Below are 14,099 nucleotides of genomic sequence, written 5' to 3'. Positions count from 1 at the left end.
GGTAATGGCCTAGTACAATTCTCAAGACAACATGTTATGGATAGTGTCCAAGATAGTTTCAGTTTTGATACGAATTGAAACAATTTTCATCGTATGGTAATCGTTTCAATATTTTTTTCACATCGTTTCATAATCGTATCATGAAACGAATTAAATGTTTCATATTTTATTTGCGAAACGACTTTGTATAAACTACGTAAAAATGAAACGATTGTGAAACTATTTTGAAACGATTTTGAAACGATTAGAAAAAATTCTGAAACGATCTATATATCTATCTGTAAGATGTTAAAGTCTTTGAAGTTATTGAAACGAAATTTGAAACGATGTTTAACTAATTAAAAACCAATTAAACTTATATATAAATGTAAAATTATTGTTTCTCTTTCATTCATTCAACACAACATCGACATCATCAACAACATCTTTTATCATAAATATCGTAAAACAGTTTTTTCAAAACTAAAAATAAAAGTTTTTCTTAAAACTAACAATTTCTTTAAAAATGGAAAATATTGCGATGAAAGAAAATTAAGAACAAAAACGGCGATAGAAATGCTTTTTGAGATCGCATTTTAAAAGTTTAAGAACGAAGAACGACGATAGAAATGCTTTTTGAGATCGCATTTTAAAAGTTTAAGAACGAAAAGCAGCGATAGAAAAACCTATGTGATAGCGCGTAGGTTTTATTAAGAGACCTTTCTTAGGTTAATAATTTCTTTTATTTTTTTATGTTAAAAGAATGTAAAAGAATTACCTTGAAACGAGTTTGAAACGATTTAAAATAAATATACTGAAACGATCATAATGATACGATTTTGAAACGAATTATGGTATGTGAAACGATTTCAAGTAAATATAACAAAACAGTCTTTAAATAATCTTGAAACGATTATGAAACAATTTTATTCTTTAATAAAACGATTTGCAAAATAGTGAAACGATTTCCATACGATCTGAAACGATTTCCATACGATCTGAAACGATTTCCATACGATCTGAAACGATTTCCATACGATCTGAAACGATTTCAAAAAATTAAACATTACTTTAAAATCGTTTCAAATTCGTATGACATGCTATGTTAATTAAAAAATGAAACGATTTTTTTTGAAACAATCTCGGAGACGACCCTAGTCCATCTTTGTTACCTTGTTAAATCACAGACACTCTTATATTATTTTACTAGTGACATATGAAGTGAATAACGTTACAAGAAATTTCCAAGAACCTAATCGTGAGAAAAAAAAGGATGTAGTAAGTTGGAGCACCAGATATCTGGAAAACTTGAGAAGTTTAGTAAAGTTAAAATTCAATAGCGTTATGCATCGTCACAAGAACGGAGTTGCTCCTTATACAAACACAAATAAGGTATTTAGAACAGAGACATAGAACTTTCGCAAAAAGTAGTCTAATTGTATCCGAAATTCATGGTCCTTGTCATATATCTCTCCCAAAAACTTGTGTCACACTTATTGGCGTTTAAAGACAATTAAGTCATCCTAATACATGGCTATCAACTTCGTAACAGAGGAAAACATAGCCATTTTAGACGCTGCTTCTTCTATTAGACATGTTGGAGAATCTACTCTGTTATCTAGTTTTGTTTCTATCAAAATATCATATTGTAATTAAATATTCATTTTAACTAAGTTCAATCAGAATGTTTTCGAGCATATTATTGCCGGAAGTGAGAATGGTCTGAAAAAAAATTTTGTAATGTTGAATAATTGCGAATGTTAACAAAGTGCACCCATACATATATATTTTTGTTTTTTAACTCACACATTTCTCCTTGCAAAGTTAACAAGTCCACAAGGAAAGAAAAACAACCAACATTCGCCTTTAAACAGGAAATTCCGTTAAAAATGCAATCAGCTCGTTGTAGATGAAGCTTTGTCGCATTTTTCATCTTTCTTTTACTCGTCAAAAAAAGAACCGTAACATATACTATATAGATTTTATTATTAAGAATTTTATTATCATCATTTTATTATCATTGTACTGTTAAAAGCTTAACTCAATTATTACAAAACTTACCGTAAATCCTTAATAAAGCGCCGACAGCAAGTAAGCACCGCCCTTTAATAAGCGCTGCGCTTTTATGCTTTTTTTTAAATAACGCCGCCCTCGAGTAAGCACCGCATCTTACACTATAAATGCGTCGCTTGTTCGAAGCATTAATTGATAAAGGGAGTTCGAAAAGACTAAAACGTTATAATTTATAGTGGATCACTTCTTGGCCATTTTTTTCTGTCAAAGGATATCTTATCAATTTCAAAATGACCATATTTAGTTTCCTACTTTCAGTTTATGATGTAGAATGTTAGCATCACGTAGAAAATAATTTAGAAAATAATCCAATTAGGACGATTATTCAATTGGGATGTGTTTAAAAAGTTTTACTTTTGCATTTGGTTTGTCAACTTTTTTGTAAACACCATATGAGTGCTTGTCGTACTCCATAGCGTCACTGCAGTTGTCTTTAGAACAGATCAATTGTTCCCCAATTTCAAGCGTCCAGCTTGCTTTGTAGACATGATGTTCACGAATGTTTGTATGGAATTATATTCTGTAAATAATTACAAAACTAACAAGCTGTAACCATGCCATGTTTTTCTTCTTAACTCTACCGTACTTTGTTTGATTTTTCCTGTTTTGTTATTGTACACGTTCGATCGAATTGTCATTCGAAAATCGAATGTTTTGTTTTCCTTCTCTTTTACCAAACCACGTTCCAGTCGGAAATCTCCACATCAAAATGGCAGATTCAAACGAATTAGAGATGTCTTATAAGAGGAAAAATGTTCTTTCTTGCCTGTAAAAATGAAAACAGAAGCTGTAAATTATGCTGGAATTCGTGGTAACAGATCAGCTGGACGAAAGAATGGGGTAGACGAAAAAAGAATTAGAGCCGAAGAAATCCACCCTGGTTTCTTTAAAAAACAGTTAAACATGGTGGTGGTGCGAAGCCTTTAAGTACCAATCTTGAACAGCGCATCATGAACTGGATAACAATTCGGCGAGCATTAGGAGTATCGAGAATCGAGAAAGCTTATAATGAAAAAAAGCAAAATTACTGCATCAGGAAATGAGCACTTCGCCGTAATAACTTGTCACTAAGAAGAAAGACTTCTTTAGCTTAGAAGGATCCTGAAAAGTTTATTGCTAAAGTCGTATCTTACGTTGTCCAAATACATCGAATGCAAAGAGCACATAACTACCAAGTTTCGCAAATAATTGCAATGAATGAGACTCCCGTATGGAGTGACATGGTTTCACAAAAAACCGTTGATGCGTCTAGCAAAAAACAATCACAATGAAAGGGGACTGTTAGAGAAACTAAGGTCCTCTTTCAAGAATTCAAAAGTCAAGCTGTTGTTGCAAGTTCCCCCAATGCTTGGATAAACATTGAGTTAACAAGCGTCACATATGACTTGGAAGACCTTCAAAGCAGAACTATTGCGAACACAACCCTCAAACCCTCGAAGAACCTCAAAGTAACGCCTTCCATAACAGTCAATCTGAGCCAGTCCGGGTCATTGATCCTGACGAGGAAGGGAATGAAGATGAGAATGTAGACATTTGCTAGTTGCATTGGTTGTCAGTGTATTCTTTTAATAAAATAGAAAATATGGATCTGCCTGAAATCTTTAGTTTCTGGATTGCGCCGCCCTCGATTAAGCGCCTCACCAAAAAAGTCGAATTTTAATTAAGCGCCGCGGCGTTAAATCAAATATTTACAGTATATCTTATTTGGACGTTTGACAGCATTCGAATTTAAAGAAAGTTTGTTAACTTTTTCGTGTGTACATTTTAGCTGCTACCTAATCGATATAGGGCGTCTGACTGGTAAATAATCGTTGGTAATTTCAACAAAGGCATCGTTCGGCCCCTAAAAAAAGGAATAGTAACTTTTTGTATGAACAAGAGTAATGGAAAAAAATCCGTAATGTGAAAGATCGATGTTAAAAGTATAAAGAACATAACAATATACTTTACGACTGTTCTCTTAGATAAGAAAGAAGGATGCAAAATATAGATGCTTATCGAAAACATCAAAACACAAAGTAATTGTTGACTACAAATTTTTAGGGCGTAATGAATATAAATTTATCTCGTCAGAAAAAGAGGGCAGTTTCTATCACATACAAAGGGAACATAACGATCACGCCAAGGTCATAACAAAGAATTATTAAATTGTACTTGTGGGAGTGTTTCATTAGGAGAAGGTTTTTTGTTAATATTAGTAGTACAAGGGAAATATAATTTTTTCGACCCACGATTAACCTGTAAAAGGTAGTGCCATTACTTCTTCCCTGTGTTATATTTCGTCACACAAGATTAAGTGATAGTGCATAACGCAACATTTTACTACCAAGTGCAACGCAACAAAAGAGATATGCAGATAGCAAAGGAATAGTAGTCGGACAAAAACTATTTGATTTGGGCCAAAGGGGTATATACAATTTGTATCTAGAGAGGTTTTTTCTTTGATATTTTTGAGAGCTTGTCCTGCGCCCCACTTGCGATGCATCAGTAAGGTTTGTCACATTTTTTCAAGTTCGGCAAAATATCTATTCTAAAGTTGTTATAATTTGGTACTGTGAAAAACTTCGGAAATTTTATAAAAAGTAATGGAAATTTTCATTAGTTTTAAGTAGTAAAACATCAAAACTAAACGTTCTGGCGTATACATTAAACCTCTCCACATTAAGAAAGTCAGTGGCTATAAAACAAAAAGATGGAATCACCACAACAAGACAAGAATTTCCTTGCAAAAAATATTTCATATGTGATTTATGCCCCTATTAATCCAAAATAAACCCTTTTTCCCGCGTCCTTTTCCTGCCGCAGAGCGATTACAGTAGTTCCAACTATACAATAATATTTTAAAAAAATGTTTAAAGAACGAGACATTTAAAATTAGTTTTTCAACATAAACGTAATTGCGTCTACAAAACCATTAAATTTTCCCAACCCTTATCCCAAACGATGAAGATTTGTGATTGACAACGCATTGTAAAGTTGATAACTTTGGGTGTTTCGCCATTGTTCTTTATTTTTGAAAAAAATGTTTCTGATTATTTCAAACGTCAAATTCAAATACTTAAGTTTCTGATTTCTCCTGTCGGAAAAGAAAGAAAGGAAATAAATTAAATAAAATCCAATTTAAGTTATCAGGTTATAATCAGGTTATATTCCATAAACTAATTACTGGAGAATACCTCTGTCGTCGTTTCCGCTTCCGTTAGTTTCAGGGTTATGAATAATTGCAAAATAATTAAAGGGTAATTGTATTTAATAACAAAGAACGTTGGAAATACGATCAGTAAAAACTGACAAGCAAAAAGTAAGTTTTATACATTACGAATAAGTTTGAGATAAATTACTTCTTAGATATTACAGTGATTATTCTTTTCGTCTAACTTGCCGAGAAGAGTAAGTATGTTGGTTCTTTGCAGACATACGGTGTGCGGTGCCATTACAACCATTAACCACAACGATTAACCACATCGGTAAAATATTGGCAAATATTGCATCAACACATACATGTGTAATTTTGGCGCATTTTACGACAAATTCTAGTTTTACATTTTGGACTCACTTTGTGGAGGTAGCAGAAGATTTAATAACGTTTTGTCGTCGTTGCAGTTGTATTCAAGATAAGGAGATAACGGTATATTGACTATAAAAATAAGTTTGAACAAAATTTGTTTTATAATTGAACAAATTACTTGTATTTACAAATATTCTATATGTATCATATGATGAAAGGGAAAAAAGTAATAGAAAAAGATTTCATTGTGTTTCTTAAAGACTATGAAATTGAATATATCGCATTATCAAAAACAAAGAACATATTAATTACTTCCTTTCTTTATTTTTATTAAAAAAAACCCTGGGGGACGCAACATTAGGAAAATTTCTAAATTGTCAGGTCAATTTAAAATTCGGACTATTAAAAACTCGGACAATTAAATTTTGGGATATTTATTCTTCCAAAATAAAACTAACATATCAAAACATTAAAAAGGTATGAGATAGAGTTTATAAAATGGGCGTGCCTAACCACCATTTTCAAGCTCAATGGGTTAATGGTTCTAACGATATGAATGAAAGTGTCCCAGGTAGGGCATGCTTTCTCTCCTCTCTCCGTTCCCCCTGCCCCGGCATTAATTGTTTCTGCTGTACTAAACGAAATACACCATCACCTTAAATAATAATTTTTTAAAACATCATTTAAAAATGATCGTGTTCACAGGAAAAATGAGGAAAAGTATCTGTCGTCATTCAAAAATATATTATTTTGGTACAGCCACGCAAGACCGGTTAAAAATTATCGCGAGAAAAGACAAAGTACAGAACTGATTTTATGGAATTACGTAGTCATGTGTTCAGACAATTTAAACAACAATTTGCTTGGTAGGTTGATAGGTAGATAAGTACTATCTATTTACGTGTTGAACAACATCCAAGTATTTTTGTGCATGTTTCGCTAGGTTAGATTTTTCTGTCACTAATAATCATAAACGGGAAAATATTGATGCTTTTGTATAACCAATAACAAACCTTGTTCACTCCTGCATTGTTTCCGGTGTTTTTTGATGAAATAAGCCATTACTAACAAAACCATAATTACTCCAAGCAATGACAAAATCATCCAAACATTTATCTCCCACAATTCCTTGTCTGTAACAAAACAAGTTTCAAAATGACGTTTTATACTTCTTTAAAATAAAAAGTGTGAAGAAAATTGGGAAAAATATAAGTTAGCCATTTCTTTAATGATATTGAAAAGAAAAAAACTGAAAAAATAAAACTCTCTAGCAAATGTATACAAATATCAGCTTAAAGTTACTGGGTTTTTTCATTACACACACTTATGTGAAATGTTTGCAGAGCAATAATCATTTATATACCTACCATCAATAATATTATTGCTGCATTCTTTGACGTCACAGTATTCCCAACGTTGCATCGACTTTTCTACGTAACACCAAGGTTTATCCAAATGACCCTGTGGATTTCTGCAAAAGTTTTCCTTTAATGTTGGGTAAGAGCCAGGGTCTAAATAAGGATTTATAGACCAGGGTTGACAGGTCTTTCCAGAAGACGTAACATTAATGATCCCAATGTAACCACTTCCATTTCCTTCGTAACACACTTTGGTGAAGTTCTGATTTGAATCTTCTAAAGTAATAGTGAAGAAAAAAAACATGTTTATTTAAGCTGTTTGCTTTAATCCAGCTTTTTTTAGGATCGTTTTCGCTTCTGCTGTTAGGCTACTTAAACAATTAAAAAGATTTATAGGGGCCACTGTAAAATTGTTTCTGAAAGTTACTTATATTTTTCGTCACTATGAGGAATCGAATTCGATCCTTCTACTTGTTCATGGATTGTAATATATAACTGCTTCTGGCACCTTCGCCACTTTGATTCAACTACGCTTTTGGAATCTAAAAAAATGAAACTACGCTTCCTTTCCTCCATGATCTTTACGCCCGCTAAAAGCGTGTGTGCTGTCAGATTGTGGGTCACTATTGGTTCAAATAGCGATAAAACTTTTGTAAGGAATTGCACATGGCCCAGTTTGCTAGCTAGCTGCTCTTTTTTTATAGACTTATAATATTTTTACAAATATTTATTTATATATTTATATATATATTTATATATATATTTCAATATTTACAAAGTTTATAAGAATTCATATTTTTTACGCACTTCAGTGCTTTGAAATCTAATTTATCAAAAATGTAGAACAATAGAGTTGGTGGTGAGGCTGGTTTTCAAAAAATATCTCATTAGTAACCCAATAAATCTGGTAATATAAAGTTAAAAGCCAGCGCTTTCATTTAAATGCACATTATATCTAATTGAAAAAATATGGTGTTGCAATATAACGTAAAACAATTTGCATCAGAAAGGAAAATTTAAAGCTAGGTGGACTTATCTAATCTTGTTTAGCATGTCAAATGTAAGACTACATCAGACTACATCAGTTTCATAAAAAGTTTTTAACTCAAACTTTCTAATAAAATAAACTTCAAATCTTTTTAAGTAGCTAGCTAGGTATATCCTTCAAAATTTTTGATAGAAGCATATAAGTTTATTGTACATAAACCAGTCTGACCAACAACAATGACTTGAAGTCTATTAAGAGGTATTAATTATCTTCTCATGCTAGCAACATAGCATTTCTTCACAATTACAGCTCTTCATGTTGCCTCTGTTGTTTTGTCAAAACAAACTTTCGAATTACTGATATTTATAATAAATTAATTAATGATTGATAATCAGGCCAAAGGAAGGCGTTAAAGGAATTGCTATCGGACGAAAATATTTTTATTTACCCGTACGATAAAGGAGCTGTAATAGCGCGAATTAAGAAAAATGAAGCGATCAAGAAAATAGACGAGCAAATCGGCGAAACCAAAGTCATAACAAACGATCCGACACCATCCCTTGCTCGAAAATGCTGTTCTACTCTCTTAAAACTTAAAAACAAAACAAGTTCACCAGAAAAAAGTACGAATATCTCTACCCGAACAACCCCATTCCGCCAAGGATGTATGCTACAGTAAAGGCTCACAAGCTCCCCAATGAGAGTTTCGGTATCAACGATCGGTACACCAAGCTATAGGACATCAGAACATCTTGTCATGAACACACAACCAACGTTGAATAAAAACGGCACAAGGTTGAAGAATTCGAGAACGTTTGTCGAAACTTCAAAAGATTGTACGATCACGCCAGACGAAGTACAAGTTTAGTATGATGTTGTAAACTTATATCCATCAGTACCGGTGAAAAAAACAATGGATGTAATTATCGAAATTCTAGCCGCTGATGATGAAATACGATGAGAACTAAATTGATTCTGGAAGATTCCTTTTTAAAAATATAAAAATTAAAAAATTACACATTCATCATAAAATATTAATTATTCCTTAACAAGTTGTCTAAACCTCTACGTAGTTCTAAATTGTGTATAATTTCTTGCACATTGACCTGGTCCGTTATTACTCGCAATTCTTCGGAGATTGCGGGGATTTTATTTATAGAACTGTTGTGTAGCCCCTTGAATGAAAATATAGAAGTTATGTCATTACAACAAGAAGAATACCAGTTGCGTGAACGAACAATGGAAATCTTAAAGAAATAGATAAATTAGCATCATAAATTAGCATAGTAGACTACAGTTTCTAGCAGAGTAAATGCAGTAATAAAAACCTATAAAAAGAAAAGATTATCAAAGCAGTTGAACCACAATAAGTGAACCATCTTCACTGGACACACAACGTTTAAGCATGAAAAGGTTTTTTTTGAAGAAAAAAAAGATGGATGCATATATCGCCATTGCTGGTACATTTGTTAATAAAGTTCCAGTCGCCATTGAGATATTGGACAATTGAATCTGCAAACTTGGCAAACCATATACTCTCGTCAAAATCACCATCGTAAGTAAAAAACACAGCTTTTTTAAAAACAAATTTTGAAAACAAGTATTGTTATAAACTAGCATTGGTATAAAGATTTTGCATATACCGACGACCATTGAATGCTAATTATAATCATGATGATTATAGAAAAATAATTGTATACAAGCGATTGTATTACTTCATTTGTTCCTTATTCCGCATTCAGCCAAGCATGTGAGGTTGAATTGTTCAAGATGCTAAAGATTTCGTGCATGGAATTATTGAACCCAAGTTATTTCTAGGAATGGGCATGCTGAGATCCCGAACCCCGAACCCAAGCGGGTGCGTACTAGGATCTAGTACGAAAATGCTGCAAATGTATACATGGCAAAAAGAAGATGCAACTAAGAGACTTTCACACATCTTTGTTTAGTGGCCAGTTTGGCTTGTGGGTTGAGCCTAAGAGGTATAATGATATATCAGATAGTGACAAACAATAGTAAATGACACTGTAAAACGGAAGTAAAGCTTAGCTAGTTCTGGTGAGAAAGACTGGATTAATATCCAAATTAATTGATGGAAAGTTCAACTCAGGCCAAAAGGAAACAAAAAAGATCTTTCATTTGAATTTTGATGACGAAAGTAATGGCCGGTTGATGCACAAATAAATTATTTTAGCCGTTACCTCTTTTCCTTAGAGCTTGAAACTCTGATGATAACAATGTATAAGATCACGTGGTTTTTCCTGTGGCTAAGGAGATATGAGAGTTTAAAAAAATTTAAGGTTTATTTTACAATATTTATTCCGTTACCAGACCTTGTATGTACTCTTAACAAACGGTTGAAAAGATGTTGTTGTGTGAATGTTTATTAATGACGTCACCAACCAGGTAATTCCACAACGGCTTCATTGACCCAGGTATGTTGTAGGTAAGCTTCTGTTGTATCTTTGTATCTTATTTAGAAGGAATGCATGGAAAGAGTTCCTCTATGCTAGGAACACATGTCAATTGTATGGTCAGCACTAAAAGATGACCGTTCTTCTAAGTCAGATCTAGGTACAATCTGGCAAGATATAGCAAATGCCTATCCATCATTTCTTCACCGACTTATCCTTTTTGCCCTGAAACGCTATGGTGTTATAATAAAATATTACATCAATGTCTACAGAAAATCTGTCTCTCTGTATGCACCAAGCAATTGGCATAAACATATGCGGGGAATTTTTGTGGGTTGTACACCGTCAATTATTCTTTTTCTTGTAATCATTAATACTATTCATGGGTATACACTACTGGATCCCTTTGCATAAAACAAAGTGTCACTCCCTTTAATAAGGGCCTTTATAGACGATATCACCATGATGTCTTTATCAATGTCTGTTACCTAAACGCTGTTTTCTAGGTGTTCTGTAGCACTAAAATCAGCTGCCATAGATTTCCGTGTGCACAAATCAAGTGGCTTTGTGATCAGAAAGGGTAAGTCCCTCAGTTCAAATTCTTTTTGCTGTCAAAAAGCCTTAAGACTTTACATACTTCTCTTCCTTCTTTTCTTCTATCCACACCATGCCTGTGCAATTATTACGTCTTATTATTGGTGGGTCTACCTCAGATAGAAAGGCTATTGACAAACATAATGAAATGTTACCTGCAGGTCTCTCGAGTGTTGACAAGTTATTTTATAAAGGTTCTTAGAAGTTGTGAAAATAAATTGATGGAAGAAAGATATGAGGAAAATTTTAAAACAGCGGGTGTGGGGATGTTGAACCAGATGGACCGAACTCTCCTGGGAATGTCTACTTGCTATGCCACCAAAACTGTTTTCTTTCTTTTTAAGCTCCACCTACGATGTTCTTTCATCTCTAAGCAATTTACGCACTGGCGTATATGCTTTAAATCCTGTATAATTAATGTGATGTAAAACAGCTTTTATTTGTTTAAAGAGATTGGGTTACTGAAACAGAGAAACTTTTCAACTCGTTTGGGAATGTTGGTATGAAAGCATTATTTTGCATTTGGCTCGCAAGAAATTCAAAGGAATGGAGCCAAGACAGTTGCACCCAAAGTACATTGAATAAGGTAAGAAAGAGGCCAGCAAAAATTCGTCTCGTGCCAAGGACAAGAATGACTCGTCTCGACTAGAACAAAAATACATAACTTCTGAGAACAATTTTTTAAACAGTTTAATTCCTCCCCCTTATGTTCAATCAGAAACTACCCGTGCTGGTCTAACAAACAAGGATAATACTTGCTATGTCAATGCCATACTACAAGCATTTACCGTATATCCTATACTCTCGTTCGTTCGTTTGTTCGTTCGTTCGTTCGTTCGTTCGTTCGTTCGTTCGTTCGTTCGTTCGTTCGTTCGTTCGTTCGTTCGTTCGTTCGTTCGTTCGTTCGTTCGTTCGTTCGTTCGTTCGTTCGTTCGTTCGTTCGTTTGTTCGTTCGTTCGTTCGTTCGTTCGTTCGTTCGTTCGTTCGTGAATATGCAGACTATCTTTGCAATAAGGGAGATCTTGAACTGTGCTTGATCTTTAGAGGGTGTAACCTCTACGACCTGACACAAAGGGTCATTAAACCAGTCTTATCAGTAAAATTAAGCAACCAGAAAACAACCATAGGCGAACATAAAACATATTTTACTAAAATTGATTATAATAAGTTATTTTTCTTTATTTTTTTATATTGTACCCCTGTTAATAACCAATCTGTAAGTGTTTAAGTCTTTCCGCTTTTTTTTGCAATGCTTTTCTCTTAAATTCTTAATTTGAAAAGTTTGTACCTTTTCCTTGAAGACACGCTATATTAATTTGAACCCTTATAACCCGCAAAAACGGGTTGTACTTATCGCTTCATTAATAAGAAGATTTTAAAATATCTAATTACCAGCTGAAATTGGTAGCTGTCATTGGTTAAAATAGATAATTTGTGTTTGAAGTTCCAGTTTTATTTTATGATAAGGCCATTGCAATACAAATAAACCGAGATAGGTAATGCTTACAAATATTTTTACCACTAACAATATTCTGAAATTTTTAACTAAATTAGTTACTCACCAATTAATTGACATCGTTCTAAGTGTGTTATATCCTGTTCCGGAAGAAATGTACAGATAGATTTATTTCCCAAATCGGGCACGTTTATGAATTCTTCTGAAGGTAGTTTTTTCAGTTGATGAAGAATGTTATATATTTCTTGCGAAACTGGTAAATATTTTTCGCATAAGCTGCGGCATGGCCAGGATATAATGAATGATTTATCTTTCGACGAAGTTAAGCAAACTCTAAATCGTACCATACAGAAAATCCTTTTGAATAGAATTGGGTGTTGGCTAAGTTCTTCAATAACATTTTGAAGACTTCTTGTCAAATTTGATAGAATTTTATCCAACCCAAAATTGGTATATGGCTCTAAAGAAAATCTAAGTTTTTAAATTTATCATCATGGGGTCAAAGTTTGTCTAATTTTGCCTTAGGACGCTTTAATTGGCTAAAGTCTACACAAGTTACATCGAGGAACGTGTTCAATCTTTACTTAACTTTTAATTTTACAGTGCAAAAAGCATATATTTTTTCTCTTTTTAGCTGAAATATCAGGCAAAAAGACCTTATATGATATTCCTGATTGGTAGAGTGAAGTTATGATTTACTTTAGAAAGAAGAACTTGTTGGTTGTTTCAAGTCTTTTTTCGAATATAACAAACTTTTTATGACACAAACAGATATTCACGCTCCAATTATTCTTTTGTTAGCATATAGCCGTTAGGAGCAAGGTGCTATCGACCGCTGAAAAATTCTTAGTTTACCTCAAACTTCAGATAAATAGTTATGATTTGTGTTTATTTCGATTATATACAAATGTGAAAATTTAATTGTATGACAACATAGGATTCATTGTGGGTTCCTAGACTATATGCTGTTAACCAAAGAACTTAATAAACGATATCTGAAGTTGGACAAAAGTTTACCGAATATAGCTATCAAATACAATGACTTGTGTTTGATTCATGTGATAAACTTTTAATTGTACATGTTTTCGAAAAATATAGCCTTGTTTGGTGTTTTTTATATGCAAACGATTTCATAAAAAAAGAAATAATTAAGGCTTTGCAATCCTTTCACGAAAACTAAATATCTACTGCTTGTTACAATTGGCACCAGAGGGAAAAGATTGTGTTATCATGTTTTGTTCTTTTACATTTGAATAATTATTTATGATATATTTATGTGTTTGATAAGAATAACAACAAACGTAAATAAAACACTTACCTAACTTTATCTCCATATATCTTAGTATTGCCACATAAGCATTTTGTTTGAAAACCCTTCTAACCATGCTCAAAAGACAACTGGGGTCCAAGGATCCTGTTATCCCTTTCACCACCCCGTAAACTCTGATACATCGCACTTTATAACACAATTTTGTCACACTTTGCAATCACAAACTTATCGGAAATTGTGATTCTTTCAGCCTTATCACGCTTCGTAATCCCCGATATTTTTGCGACGGAATCAAATTCCTCTGAAATATTTCTGCAATTATTGCGGAAACGCTTTTTGTGCTAATGACAGTGACAGCTACGCTAAATTGGTAAGAATGTATCTTCACCTAAAATGCAGCGAATAAATGCTGTACCTCATAAAGCAAATCAAAGTATTAGACTATTTGTGTAACTGGTA

The 14,099-nt window shown here is 33.2% G+C and overlaps 1 protein-coding gene across 1 annotated transcript; it reads right to left on the bottom strand.

Annotated features, from left to right (window-relative positions):
* Positions 1–5,284: 5,284 nt before the first annotated feature.
* On the bottom strand, positions 5,285–12,966 carry LOC130624364 (plasminogen-like). The gene is made up of 4 exons (XM_057439962.1): positions 12,477–12,966; positions 6,928–7,194; positions 6,574–6,693; positions 5,285–5,689 (listed from the first exon to the last, which is right to left on the bottom strand). Exons 1-4 carry the CDS (start codon positions 12,715–12,717, stop codon positions 5,592–5,594), a joined length of 726 nt encoding a protein of 241 aa, XP_057295945.1. The 5' UTR covers positions 12,718–12,966; the 3' UTR covers positions 5,285–5,591.
* Between the last annotated feature and the right edge of the window lie 1,133 nt (positions 12,967–14,099).

The sequence above is a fragment of the Hydractinia symbiolongicarpus genome, chromosome 13 (assembly GCF_029227915.1).
Source record: "Hydractinia symbiolongicarpus strain clone_291-10 chromosome 13, HSymV2.1, whole genome shotgun sequence".
Classification (NCBI taxonomy): Eukaryota; Metazoa; Cnidaria; class Hydrozoa; order Anthoathecata; family Hydractiniidae; genus Hydractinia; species Hydractinia symbiolongicarpus.
This window is presented reverse-complemented; position numbering and strand designations above follow the sequence as displayed.